At 43.7% G+C, this 13,304-nt stretch overlaps 1 protein-coding gene and 1 long non-coding RNA gene across 3 annotated transcripts in view; both read left to right on the top strand.

Annotated features, from left to right (window-relative positions):
* Positions 1-295: 295 nt before the first annotated feature.
* Positions 296-13,304, top strand: part of LOC308585313 (uncharacterized protein) — a 180,917-nt gene continuing 167,908 nt past the window's right edge. The window contains exon 1 of one of the 2 annotated variants that reach the window (XM_081190988.1): positions 296-786. In XM_081190988.1, the coding sequence (XP_081047114.1) occupies positions 565-786 (222 nt within the window). In that variant the 5' untranslated portion in view covers positions 296-564. Of the gene's footprint in view, positions 794-13,304 lie in introns of both variants that reach the window. The other variant, XR_014007223.1, reaches the window with a different exon arrangement.
* Positions 9,516-13,009, top strand: LOC308585353. The gene is made up of 3 exons (XR_014007317.1): positions 9,516-9,604; positions 10,013-10,148; positions 12,819-13,009. It is a non-coding gene; the product is annotated as an uncharacterized lncRNA (long non-coding RNA).

Consider the following 13,304-nt stretch of genomic DNA (forward strand, 5'->3'; position numbering starts at 1 on the left):
GGCGTTTGTCCACACAGACAGCTTTCTGGGTCATGTGGTCAGCATGACTAAACCGCTTTTGGTGCAATGGAACACCGGGATGGAAAACAGAGTGCACAGAAATGCCATTTACCTTCCCGCTGCAGCAGTACCTGTTTATCTACTTGCACTAGTGTGCTTTTGAACTGCTAGGTTGGCAGGACCTGGGACAGAGCAACAGGAGCTTACCTCATTGCGGGGATTCGAACCGCCGACCTTCTGATTGGCAAGCCCAAGAGGCTCAGTGGTTTAGACCACAGCACCACCTGTGTCCCTGAAGCTGGCAGTAGCAGTGGGCAGAGGCAGTCATTGTCTGGTATCCCAAAGACATAGCAGTTGCATGTGAGTTCTGATCACCTTTTCCCATCAAACTGAGCCCAAACTATTCTATGATTCCCTAATATTTTTGGCTGGTTTTGGAGAGGCTGCCTACAACAACTGAAGGGGAACGTCAGCATGAGATCACAATAGCCAGTCCTTGGAGCTGGCAGCATCAGCACGATGTCACCATGTCCAGTCTCTGCCCATTAGTTAAGCAGTGTCAGAATGAGATCACAATGGCTAGTCCCTCCCCTTAAAGCAGTAATCATAATCATGAAGTCACAATGCCCAGTCTGCCTCCTTCAAGCAGGCTGCATCACCAGGAGCCCACAATGTTCAGTCAAGCAGTATCAGCATAAGGTTGCTATGGCAGTCCCTTTCTTTCAAGTAGGAAGGGATATATTGTGCTCTGTAGTCATCAGTCTCTTTGAAGCTGGCAATAAAAAGGTAAAAGGTAAAGGACCCCTGGATGGTTAAGTCAAGCCAAAGGTGACTATGGGGTGCAGTGCTTATCTCGCTTTCAGGCCAAGTGAGCCGGCATTTGTCCACAGACAGCTTTCTTGGTCATGCGGCCAGAATGACTAAATTGCTTCTGGCACAACAGGACACTGTGACGGAAACCAGAGCCCATGGAAAAGCTGTTTACCTCCCCTCCATAGCAGTATCTTTTTATCTACTTGCACTGGTGTGCTTTCAAACTGCTAGGTTGGCAGGAGCTGGGATTGAGGAATGGAAGCTCACCTGGTCGAATGGATTCAAACCGCCGACCTTCTGACTGGCAAGCCCAAGAGGCTCAGTGATTTAGACCACAGCGCTATCCGCATCCCATGCAGGTGGGTATTTAATGTCTCAGAGCACTGTGAGTTTCCCCTGAAAAAAAAGCTACTGTTTGCTGCCTGTCCTGTCAACCCCTTGTTTCTATTTTGAACAGTCTTTCCTTTCCTTTCCTTTCCTTTCCTTTCCTTTCCTTTCCTTTCCTTTCCTTTCCTTTCCTTTCCTTTCCTTTCCTTTCCTTTCCTTTCCTTTCCTTTCCTTTCCTTTCCTTTCCTTTCCTTTCCTTTCCTTTCCTTTCCTGCTGTGTGATCCAGAAACTACATGGCAAGCATGATGACATCATAGCTCCACATTATCAAATCAGGCCTGACTACACGAAAATAGAATGAACCTAAATCAGAGTGAGGGCATTGTTCTGACTATAGGCTTCCAACAATTCTATGCAGCACAATTCTGTGTGCACACAGTCCTGTTGGCTTTAATTGGGCTTGCTCCCAAGTATGTATGGTTAGGTTTTCAGCCTTATTTATTATGTTATTCAAAATATGACTGACCCACCCTTTGTCCACAGATTCCTGGACAATGTTCAATAATCATGACATGCATACAACAAAAGACACCATGAAACCCAAGCATAGTGGCACCAATGTTTTCCGCCAACATTCTGAATGGAAAACCATTTTCACTCCTGAAAAACGTCCAGAGACCTTTTTTATTTTTTTGCAGAGGAGGATGTACAGTCGTACCTCAAAAGTCAAACACTTTGTGTGTCAAACATTTTGGCTCCCAAACACCACAAACCCGGAAGTGAGTGTTCCAGCTTGTGAACATTCTTTGGAACCCAAAAGTCCGATGCAACTTCCGTAGCTTCCAATTGGGTGCAGGAGCTTCCTGCACCCAATTGGAAGCCGCACCTTGGTTTCTGAATGTTTTGGAAGTCGAATGGACTTCTGGAATGGATTCCATTTGACTTCCAATGTATGACTGTATATTGCAAATATGCCTTTTGTTTCAACTCAGCACTAATAAAGAGTGCTACAAACCAACAATTTTTGGAAGAAACTAAGTGCATAGCTGTATTCTTGTTGATTAAGGGCAGGGATAGAGTTGCCATGAGACAAATTTGAGTATATTGGAGGAAAATGCAAGGGAAGCAAAGAGTTTTAAATAGACTTGCAAAATTTTTGAATGGGGAACTTTGGCCCTCCAGCTGTTGCTGAACTACAGCTCCCATCAGCCCCTGCAAGTATAGGCAATGGTCTATGGTGATGGGAGTTGTAGTTCAGCAACATCCTGGAAAGACAACGGTTCCCAACACCTGCCTTGCATCAACGTTCCCCACCTTGGTGCCATCCAAAGGCTGTTGTATTATGTCTCCCAACATCTAGGACCATTTAGATTGCTGGTTGCGGCTGATGCGTGTTTTGCGCCAAAACATTTGGAGGGCAGCAGGTTGGGGAAGGCTGCCTTATATGAATGGCGCCCTCAGTGCTTTTTTTCTGGGGGGACATTTTGTGAATCTAATGGGAGAAGAAATTACATTTTTAAAATTTTTTAGTTTCTTCTCTAGCACGGTGAATTGTCAGTTCCATTGCTACCCCCAATGGCGGCCTCATTTCCTGTCACATGTTTCCTGAGTCTCAGACGGAAGCGAGTGTTTAATGTGTGAAGTAGGAGTTGGAATCTAGCACGGTGATGAATTTAATACTGAATCTAACAAGAGCTTCATTGCACTGAAACACTGTAGCCAACTTAATATTTGTAAAATTGGTAGGCCCTCCCTTTGAGTTTGTTTAAGCCTTCAGTGTTTGTAAATTCATGGTTTTTGAAAGGACGACATCTGGCGACAGACACCAACAGCAAGCAGAGGAATCAGGAAGATGTTAGTGCCCACAACCTCATGCCAATATGGAAGTTACTGTGAGCTGTCAGCTGCGTAATATGAGGTAATGCATGGTTTTTGTACTTTTGTCCATTAACTGTATTTATTTTTCCCGATTTGAACTATAAAATTGTGATTTTTCTGGAGTAAAAAAGAGAGTACCTGTAAACATTTTATAAGAAAAAAAAGCACTGGGCGCCCTCATATTTTAAAATGTCTGTTGGTAGCCCTGAGCAGTAGCACTTGGTGGTAAGCTGACTGAACCACATCTTCAAAATGTGTCTTGCTTTTAAAATTTAAGGGTAAGCATAAGTGATGCTGTGTACAGTGGTACCTCGGGTTAAGAACTTAATTCATTCTGGAGGTCTGTTCTTAACCTGAAACTGTTCTTAACCTGAGATAGCACTTTAGCTAATGGGGCCTCCAGCTGCTGCCGCACCGCCAGAGCACAATTTCTGTTCTCATCCTGAAGTTAAGTTCTTAACCTGAGGTACTATTTCTGGGTTAGTGGAGTCTGTAACCTGAAGCGTCTGTAACCTGAAGCATATGTAACCCAAGGTACCACTGTATTGTGGGTATGAGTGGCAGCAGAAAAGATACTTGGTTTCAAAGCTTTTGGGGATGTTTGATTAACTTCCTGGTGATGGAGCAAGCAGCGTTTAAGGCACCTGTCTTCAAAAATACTCTTTAAGTCACTCACTCCACAGATAACTACAGGGCTGGTCCCATTGCCCACATTGAAACAATCTACCTACCCACTGCATTTCAAATTAATTTACCAGGATCCAATAGTAGGCATGCTGCAGATTTGGAACAACCGTTTCTGCTCAAGCTATAACTATAGTTATGCTGGTGCTTAGCAAGAGCTCTCCAGATTGTCATTTCAAGTCATACCATGCATGAGAAAACCAGTATTCTGTTTACACTGAATGGCAATTGCCCTGCAACTAAATCTGAATCTCCTATTGGGAAATATTGAGTTGGGGTTTTGTGTGTGTGTTTCTTCTTCTTCTGTAAACATGACTTAGGTTGACTTTTTCACTAGAGACAATTTACCAAGCTGGACCTGATAATTTCTCTCCCCCACCCCCCACATCTCCATTTTTTCCCAACAGGAAATTTGTCTTGTTATCTTTGTCCTTAGTCTTAGTCCTGGAATATTATCTCATTTGGAAGGTACCCTGGGAGTAGAAATCTATTTGTTGAGAGAGGGACTCTGGTTCTGTGGCAGAGCAGATATGTTGGGTGCATTAGGGCTTTCAGGTTCAGTCTCTGCCACCTCCAATTAAAAGCAGATGGTGAGGAAGACCATCCTAAAAAAATAAATGCCATCATCATCATCTGCTCAATATACTGTGGTTTACGTGCTATGTTCATCTTTTTTCTTTTTTCTTTTTTCTTTTTTTTAAAAAATGACCTGGATTCCTCTCAAGCTTCTTACTCTGGGGTAGTATTACTATTCAAGATGTAGTTTGTGAATTCATGGTCTATAGAACTGCAGTGTAGGCCTTTAAAAAACATGAAATCTCTCCCGTCCTCAGCATACATAAACAGATCAATAAAAGGATGTGGGGCAAAGTAGAAATCAGACATTGGCAAATCCATCATCACTATATTATCCTACTCAATAGCAATTGATTTGGGGTTTTGGAGTTCCAGACTTAAATGAGAGTTGTAAACTCAGAGGCTGTAAAACAAATACAGGGGAGTTAGGGTAATGCATGCAGATTGCCCTGGTTCCATTCTGTTCTATTGCTATTCTCCCCATTCTATGACATGTCATGCGCTTTTCCAGCTTTCTTCCTGGCAAGGAAGGGGAATTTAAGAAAGGAAAGTCCTAATTCCCTGGAAAAATAAAATGTTTATTCCTTTTGGGATTCTGTTTAATGCTATGTTTCTGGAAGAGCATATTGGCACTGCTAAAAAGGTCAAATTAATTTTAAATGATCCCCCCCACCCCACAAAGACCATCCAAAAGACCTTCAGAAGAAAAAAAACCCCACTATTTATTCCCTTGCTAACCTCTCAAAGGAGTAGTGTTCTCCTTCTGTGGACAGTGGTGTTTTACAAAAAGATGCATGTGTGTGTGTGTACATGTGTGTGTATACTGTATTCCAGCACACCTCTATACTTTTGCAGAAGAGGAACACTTAACAAAAGTATAGCAAGAAATTAAGCTTTGTTTTTCCTTTGGGGAAAGCAGATTTAAAAATAAAAAATAAAAAAGAACATTTATAAATAAAAATTCCTTCTGTCACAATTAGTGGGGACACCCACTACCAAGGAAGGGTGATAGTCCATGCCAGAATGGGCTGGTGGTTCCTGGTTCCTTAGACAGGCAGGCTGGCAAAGTAAGAATACTGAAGGGACAAGTGTGAGTTTAGTACCATGGACAGCACTCTTGCAACAAATGTCAAATACTGTATCCAAGCCATGTAGCGCAACAAAAGTGAGGCAACAATTAAACCAGAACCTTAGTGGTATAAAAATTTTCAGGACGTTGTGGGGCATCCCCTGATTGGAAACAAAGAAACTTTTGCTGGTGGAAATAGTATGGAAAGCAGGATCGCGTATAACCAACTTGATACAATCATGGGCAGAAATCATCATGAATGCACAATAAAAAGGCATCTGGTATATTTTGAAATGAAGTAAACGATGGAGAAATTTCTCCTGGCAGAAGCTAACTTTATAAAGCCAGATATTTCTGCAAACACTGGCACTTACCCACCATCACTTTTTTTTTAACCCGCACAGATGAACCGTCCTTCTAGTTCATTGCTTTGCTGAAGTACTCTCCCTGAACAGCTTTTCTCTGTCTTTTATTCGCTATTGTATTTCTCGAGAACAACAAGTCCAACAAACTGCACCTGGCTATGATTAATTATTTAGCCCCAGGATGTGGCAGATGAACAAGATAACTAATTCATTTCAAGGGAGGCACCAGAGGTACTTATTTAGGTTTTAAATAAAGGGGGAAATGAGTTTCCTATAATGGGTTGTTTTTTGAAAAACCGGGGGCGGGGGTAAGGTTCCTGTGAAAGCATTTCAAGAGTTGACTTTGTTTCACTTAAATAAGCAATAGTAAAACGATCCCCACGGGTATAGGAAGAGTGGCACAGGCTGGCAGGATTAGAACAAAACTTTCTCAAAGGGCAAGTATAGAAAAAGCCCCTGTGTTTGTGTTGGAAGCTGATTCAAAGTTCTCTGTGACCCCAAACAGGGGAAAAAAAACATATTACAGCCTTTCCAGATAGTTGATAGAGGTATGCAAAAGGTAAAGGACCCCTGGACAGTTAAGTCCAGTCAAACCTGACTATGGGGTGTGGTGCTCAGCTCGCTTCAGGCCAAGGGAGCCGGCATTTGACTACAGTCAACTTTCCGGGTCATGTGGCTAGCAGGATAAAACCACTTCTGGAGCAACAGACACAGTGACAGAAACCAGAGCGCACGGAAACACTGTTTACCTTCCCGCCACAGCAGTACCTATTTATCTACTCACACTGGTGTGCTTTCGAACTGCTAGGTTGGCAGGAGCTGGGACAGAGCAATGGGAGCTCACCCTGTCACACATATTCAAACTGCTGACCAATAGAACCTGACATTGAGTGACCATTTCAGAACAGTAGGTGGCTAAAGGGGCCTTTCCCTACCTGTTTTCCCCTCCCCCCAGCCAGGAAGTGTGCTAAAATGAGTGTTGTTACTTTTAAAATGCACCATGATTATATGTGCAGAAAATGGTAAATTGCTATGTTCCGCATGCTCTCTCTGCTTGTTCTCTGCCCACCCCACCCTTGCCAAAAAATTCTGATTTCTGTCACTACCCTTTTTGTTGAAATAATTCAATTATGCAAATACGTATTTGCATGCATTTCTGGCAGCAAGACTAGCAAAATATGGACGTAAGGCTGGAATGTGTGCAAGTGTGGGAGGGGGAGATTTAACTAGCTACAATGGCCTAGGAGTACTGTAAGCCAGTACTAGGCATTCCTTAAGAGGCACATCTGCCACCAAAAGCAGCCCCATTTTATTACAACAACCCCATGAGACTAGGCTAGGCTGAGAGTAGGAGACTGGTGGGGGATAGTTTCTAGCGACACTTTGTCCATGCAGAAACTGCATTAGAAATTAAGGTCCCTTTCCCAGTGAGTGCAGGTTAAGAGAGGCAGTTCCTCCAGAAGGTGCTCTCTTTAAAAAGAAATCACGAGAGAGCATGATTTCCAGAGAGTAAGTGTCGGCATAAGGGTCATGGAGCTCACAAACCCGTAAGAGCAAAGTTTCATGGTTTTGTCACTGGTGCAACCATGCAGTAGATTATCTGCCAAGAGCTGCAACAAATGGAAGTCCACTTCATTTTCTCATTTAATTAATGAATAAGGCACTGGAGCGCAACTTTTGAGGAAGGGAACAGTGCAACACAGTGGCAGGAAAGGATCTCAGCTGACCAGCAACCAAATGTGTTTATTTTGATAGGAAAAATGAGGGGATCCTGTAAGATTACTACTATGTTCCTGAGATAGAGACAGCTGGAGGAAGGAGGAAATTAATTTTTGTTGAATTTCTGAATTGTTTGTGAGTTGGGCTACTCCGCCACCTCAAGCAAATTTTGGATAGGAAGGGAGGAACAGTGGCTGTATAATGGCTGGTTTTCCTTCCATTTATCTCCGTATTCAGGATTTCATAATTACATTGGCGGGGAGGGAGATTAGATAGTCATTAAATAACAACCAATATTCTTGAGAAGCTCTTTCCACAATGATACAAGCAAGATTCATTAACAAACGTCAGAAACCCAGAGCGGTCAAATAATCAATCACTCTGAGAATTGTACTCCCTGAGGGAAATAGGGGGCCCCTAACAACTCTTAACAGCCTTTGTAAACTAAAGCCCCAAAGATTTGGGGTGGGGACTGTTTAAAGTGGTACGATACTACTTTAAATGCATAGCGCAGTTGACACAAAATGTGGGCACAAGTCCCCTATTCCACATTTTTCTCATATGCCTATCTGGTGGATTTTAACACATCAGGGGGATGCAACCTAATGAAACAGGGTGTGGGACCGCATGATTCCCCCCCCCCCCAATGTATCTCCATACAGAATTTCTAATTTATTCTAACAAAATGCCCAGCATTTAACTCAAGGGAAAAACACCAAATGGGCAAGTACAATTCCTGATGGTTGCTTAAACTTGTAAAGCAAGCTTGACTATGAAACAATTGTAGGGAGTATCACATGGCTCTTCGTCGTCAATTGGTGTAAGGAACATTCCTTGGTTACTACTGACAGTTTGCATTTCTTAGTACAGAAAGTATTGATCTGATGTTTAGAGATCTTTCCTATTCTACTTAATTCAAGAGGGTTCTGGGAGCTTCTCTGTGTGAAAGAAACAAGCAGGTGGTTCATGATGTTTGGGTTATTCCTTCTGGGAAGCTGAGTACAGCTGGCTTAAACTGGTTCTGTTATCTCTTCTGTCAAGGTCATGCTGACTACAAAAGTAAGGCCAGAAGGAGCCTGGGTTTCACTTTCTCTTTCTTTCTATCTCTCCTCCTTCTGTTGTGGTGTTCTGTACAGAGTATGCTTAGTGTGAAGATTTAGACTTATTGTAAGTTATTGTAAGTTTAAGTTAAGTCTGCTACAACTGAATTTCTTATGGACGATGCCAACCCTGAATGTATTGGATTTGTGACCATTGATGCTCATTTGCCTTCAGTCACAGTAAAGCTCTTCTGGATAAAATATTAATTACCTCTGGTCTATTTTGGGGGAATCCTGCAACGTGTTTAAGTTTTTACCCTGCTAACTGTACATTGGAATCTGTCATGGATCAATATTGAGAAGAATTCCATGACAACTCCTTTTGCCAGAGCTGAGTAAGGGTTGCAGCTGTGGACTCCCCACCCGATACCCCTCAGCTCCCCAGTTTTGGGTCGATATACAGTGGTACCTCGGGTTACATACACTTCAGGTTACATACGCTTCAGGTTACAGACTCCGCTTAACCAGGAAATAGTGCTTCAGGTTAAGAACTTTGCTTCAGTATGAGAACAGAAATTGTGCTCCAGCAGTGCGGCAGCAGCAGGAGGCCCCATTAGCTAAAGTGGTGCTTCAGGTTAAGAACAGTTTCAGGTTAAGAATAGACCTCCGGAACGAATTAAGTACTTAACCCGAGGTACCACTGTACATGGAATGTGATATCAGAACAAAGAGATTTAGAAGACTAAAAACAAAACAATGAACCAACTTCTGTTTGTGATGGATAAGTGCTACTGAAGCAGAAATAAATAATGAGCAACAGGTAGCAAGTCGAAAGGATTAAGGATGAAGACCCGCAGTGGGGGGAGTGAGAAGTGACACATCCAATGATGTCCTTTCTGGGTTGTTGTTTTCCCTCCTCTATGAATGCGATGGGCATTTATCGGAAAAGACTCAGAGCATGTGCATTTCAAAAGAAGCGTGTAGCAAACAGGAGTATGAGAGACTTGATCTAATCAGCAAACTGACAGAACTGCTTAACTCCCAGGGCACAGAGCTCGCTGCAAGGACAGATTCGAGCATGGAAATATACTGCAGGAGGAAAGAGAGTCTATGGCAGAGAGGAAGAAACAAGGTATGCAGGCTGACTTCAATAGCCGAGGCAATTTGTAGTGAAGTGAAAGATATATGGTTAGAAATATTACAGGAAATTACAGCCGCACTCCAGGGCAGGATAAGGTGGCAGGTCTGGAAAGCTTCAGGAGAGTGGATTTTTTTATTTTTTTAAAATGCCTTTTTAAAAATCCACCCTAGAATAGCGATCAAAGAGGATTTGAATTACCTTTGTACTGGCAGGAGTAAAAAAACAAAAAAATCAAATGGCACAGAAAGGACATTTATTGTGCAAGTTGCTCTTGGGCTGGTTTTTTATTTTTAGCCCCTCTTTTGTACAGAGCTGTGCAAAATGAATTAGAATCATAAGCACCGGCAGAAAAAAGGTTGAGTGATCAAAATATGATCAAACTGGATGTTTATCATACAGGTTGGGGTCCGTCAAGGTTTTTGCACACACAAGGAGTCACCTAAAGCAACTGTGGAAGTGGCGTTGAAGGAGGGCAGCAGCAAGCAGACCGTAGATTGCAGTCAAGGATTGTATGGAGACATTTTTCATCTGGGAGGTGAAAAGTAGTTACAGTTCAATCTAGTCCACCCTTTACCGGAAAAAGGAGTGGGGGTGGGGAACAAGCCAGGTTATTTTTCTAAATTGAAATATGGGAACACTCAAGTGATAAATAGGAAGTTTCCCATAAGATGGGGGGAAATAAGAGGGCTGGGTAGGATGGCATGCCTCTTTCCTGATTCAGTCCAAATGTGGAGAAATGTGATTCCTACCCACTTGGGATTCCGCTCCCACTTTGGCTGACCTCACTGGGATAGACAGTCCAAAGGTAAACATGGGTGGCGCTGTGGTCTAAGCCACTGAGCCTCTTGGGCTTGCCGATCTGAAGATTGGTGATTCGAATCCCTGCGACAGGGTGAGCTCCCATTGTTCTGTCCCACCTCCTGCCAACCCAGCAGTTCGAAAGCATGTTAAAGTGCAAGTAGATAAATAGGTTCTGCTGCGGTGGGAAGGTAAACAGCATTTCCATGCGCTCTGGTTTCCGTCACTGTGTTCCGTTGCACCAGAAGCGGTTTAGTCCTGCTGGCCACAGGAGCTGGAAAGCTGTCTGTGGACAAACACTGGCTCCCTTGGCCTAAAAGTGACATGAGTGCCGCAACCCCATAGTTGCCTTTGACTGGACTTAACGGTCCAGGGGTCCTTTATCTTTATCTTACCTTTAGACAGTCCAAATATATGTGCACATACAGCTTAGTACTTCTTTAGGCAGTGCATAGCCAACATGTAAAACTCACAGCCACAAGACCTGGTGGTGGGCACCAATTTGGAGGCCTTCAATGAGAATTTGATAAATTCCTGCCTCTGATAACACTTGCTGGAAACTGCAGGTGAAGAGAGTGCTGTTGTCCTCAGGTCCTGCTTTCTAGCTTTCCACAGGCACCTGGTTGGCCACTGTGAGAACGAGATACTAGACTAGACGGTCCATCACCCTGATTCAGCAGGGCTCATCTTAGGTTCAGTGTGCTGAGCTGAAAATGGCATGATGGTTTTCCCCATTAAATTAAGAAATCAGCCCCACATTTGCTGCCTAAGTGCACTTAAATGTAGATGTGTAAGTGGAATTTGCATATTCCACCCCTGCTTGCACATATGAGACCAGAAGAGGTGGATCTGGTACCCTGGATTTGGGAAACAGAAGGAGATGAACTGCATGTACATGCCCGCAAACACACAGAGTGGAGGCTGGTCTATTTGAGTGAATGGGGAAGTGCTCTACCACTCTCACCCTGCTCACAGCCAGCACTCATCTGCCTGCCTTCCTGTTTACAATCTGTCCAGGGGATGACATTGGCTGTGAGCTTGCTCCTTGTAGTCCATGTAGAATGTAACAGGGAGGAAGGTGGGACAACCCTAGACTTAGCTAACTCTGGCTGTCATGGGTTGTAGCTCTGTCCTGTGCTGGCCTCCCTGTCCTCTGCCCCACCAATCCAAATAGATACAGTGGTATCTTGGAAGTCAAACGGAACCCGTTCCAGAAGTCTGTTCAACTTCCAAAATGTTCGAAAACCAAGGTGCGGCTTCTGATTGGCTGCAGGAAGCTCCGGCAGCCAATCGAAATCCATGGAAGCCATGTCAGATGTTCGGGTTCCAAATAACGTTCGCAAACCGGAACACACATTCCCAGGTTTGAGGCATTTGGGAGCCAAAACATTTGACTCACAAGGCATTTGGGATCCAAGGTACGACTGTACTACTGTTCTTCCTCTCTCTCTCTCTCTCTCTCTCTCTCACACACACACACACACATGTTGGGATAGACTGGGAGTGATATATCATCTGTTCTAGACCCCAAAAGGAAAAAATATATAGTGTATTTAAAGTCCAGTTTACAACAGAGCAATAAACCACAGTAAGGTAAAGGTAAAGGTACCCCTGCCCATACGGGCCAGTCGTGTCCGACTCTGGGGTTGCGCGCCCATCTCACTTAAGAGGCGGGAGCCGGCGCCGTCCGAAGACACTTCCGGGTCACGTGGCCAGCGTGACGAAGCTGCTCTGGTGAGCCAGCACCAGCGCAGCACACGGAAACGCCGTTTACCTTCCCGCTAGTAAGCGGTCCCTATTTATCTACTTGCACTTAAGGGTGCTTTCGAACTGCTAGGTGGGCAGGAGCTGGGACCGAATGACGGGAGCTCACTCCGCCACGGGGATTCGAACTGCCGACCTTACGATCTGCAAGTCCTAGGCACTGAGGTTTTACCCACAGCGCCACCCGCGTCCCTATAAACCACAGTACACCTGAAGAAATGTGCACTTTTTAAAAAACAACAACATAGAGATCTTTATTTTAAATTTGCTTCCAAAATGTGGGGCAGGGGAATGAAATTATACCAAAAGAAAAGAAAAGAAAAGAAAAGAAAAGAAAAGAAAAGAAAAGAAAGAAAGAAAGAAAGAAAGAAAGAAAGAAAGAAAGAAGGGAAAAAAGCAGTTTCACTCATTCAAATTCTGCTCTGGAAACACAGTTAGCCATCCCCAAAGTTGCCAAGCTTTTGGTGATTATATTTATGTTTATATGGATGAACATGTATTGCAGGGAGGCCTTCATTCTTCTGATATTTTAGACCTTTTCATGCCAAGCTGTCTGCCTACCCATGATATTCGTGTTCTGATGCACCAATTCATGCCTGCTCTGTCTTGATGGTTAACCCTTTAATGCCTAATCCACTTCCAGATCATGAGTGACATGTTCCTGGGCAAGAACAAATAACTGTTTGGGTGGCCTTTGAACTACAAATCCGCTATGCGTGCAACTGCGAGTAAAACATGCGTGCACATAATTATTCAGGGCTTTGAGCTGAAGGGAGCATTCAGAGACAAAAAAGAGAGGACAGAACTGCAATACAAATTAAATCCGCTGAAATTCAAACCAAGAGGTGGATTTTCCACGAAAGCGTGCTGCTCACAGCAAATAATGGAATGGAAAACTGAATTGTTCCTATGGATTTTGCAGATGCTGTCGCCTAAAGAATTACGAGTGAAAGGCAGCATTTCCAGTGCTGGAGAAGATAGTGCAAAAAATGCTGGTGGTGAGTTTATATTTGCATGTGTGCTTGCATGCAAGAGTGCTTTGCATGAGTGTGTGACTTCATGTATGCGTCTGAGAGAGAAAGACAGGGAGAGAGTGTTGGGATCCTGCATGTCAGGTAAGTGTGTGTGT

This window comes from Podarcis bocagei (genome assembly GCF_964188305.1).
Source record: "Podarcis bocagei genome assembly, chromosome: 4".
Classification (NCBI taxonomy): domain Eukaryota; kingdom Metazoa; phylum Chordata; class Lepidosauria; order Squamata; family Lacertidae; genus Podarcis; species Podarcis bocagei.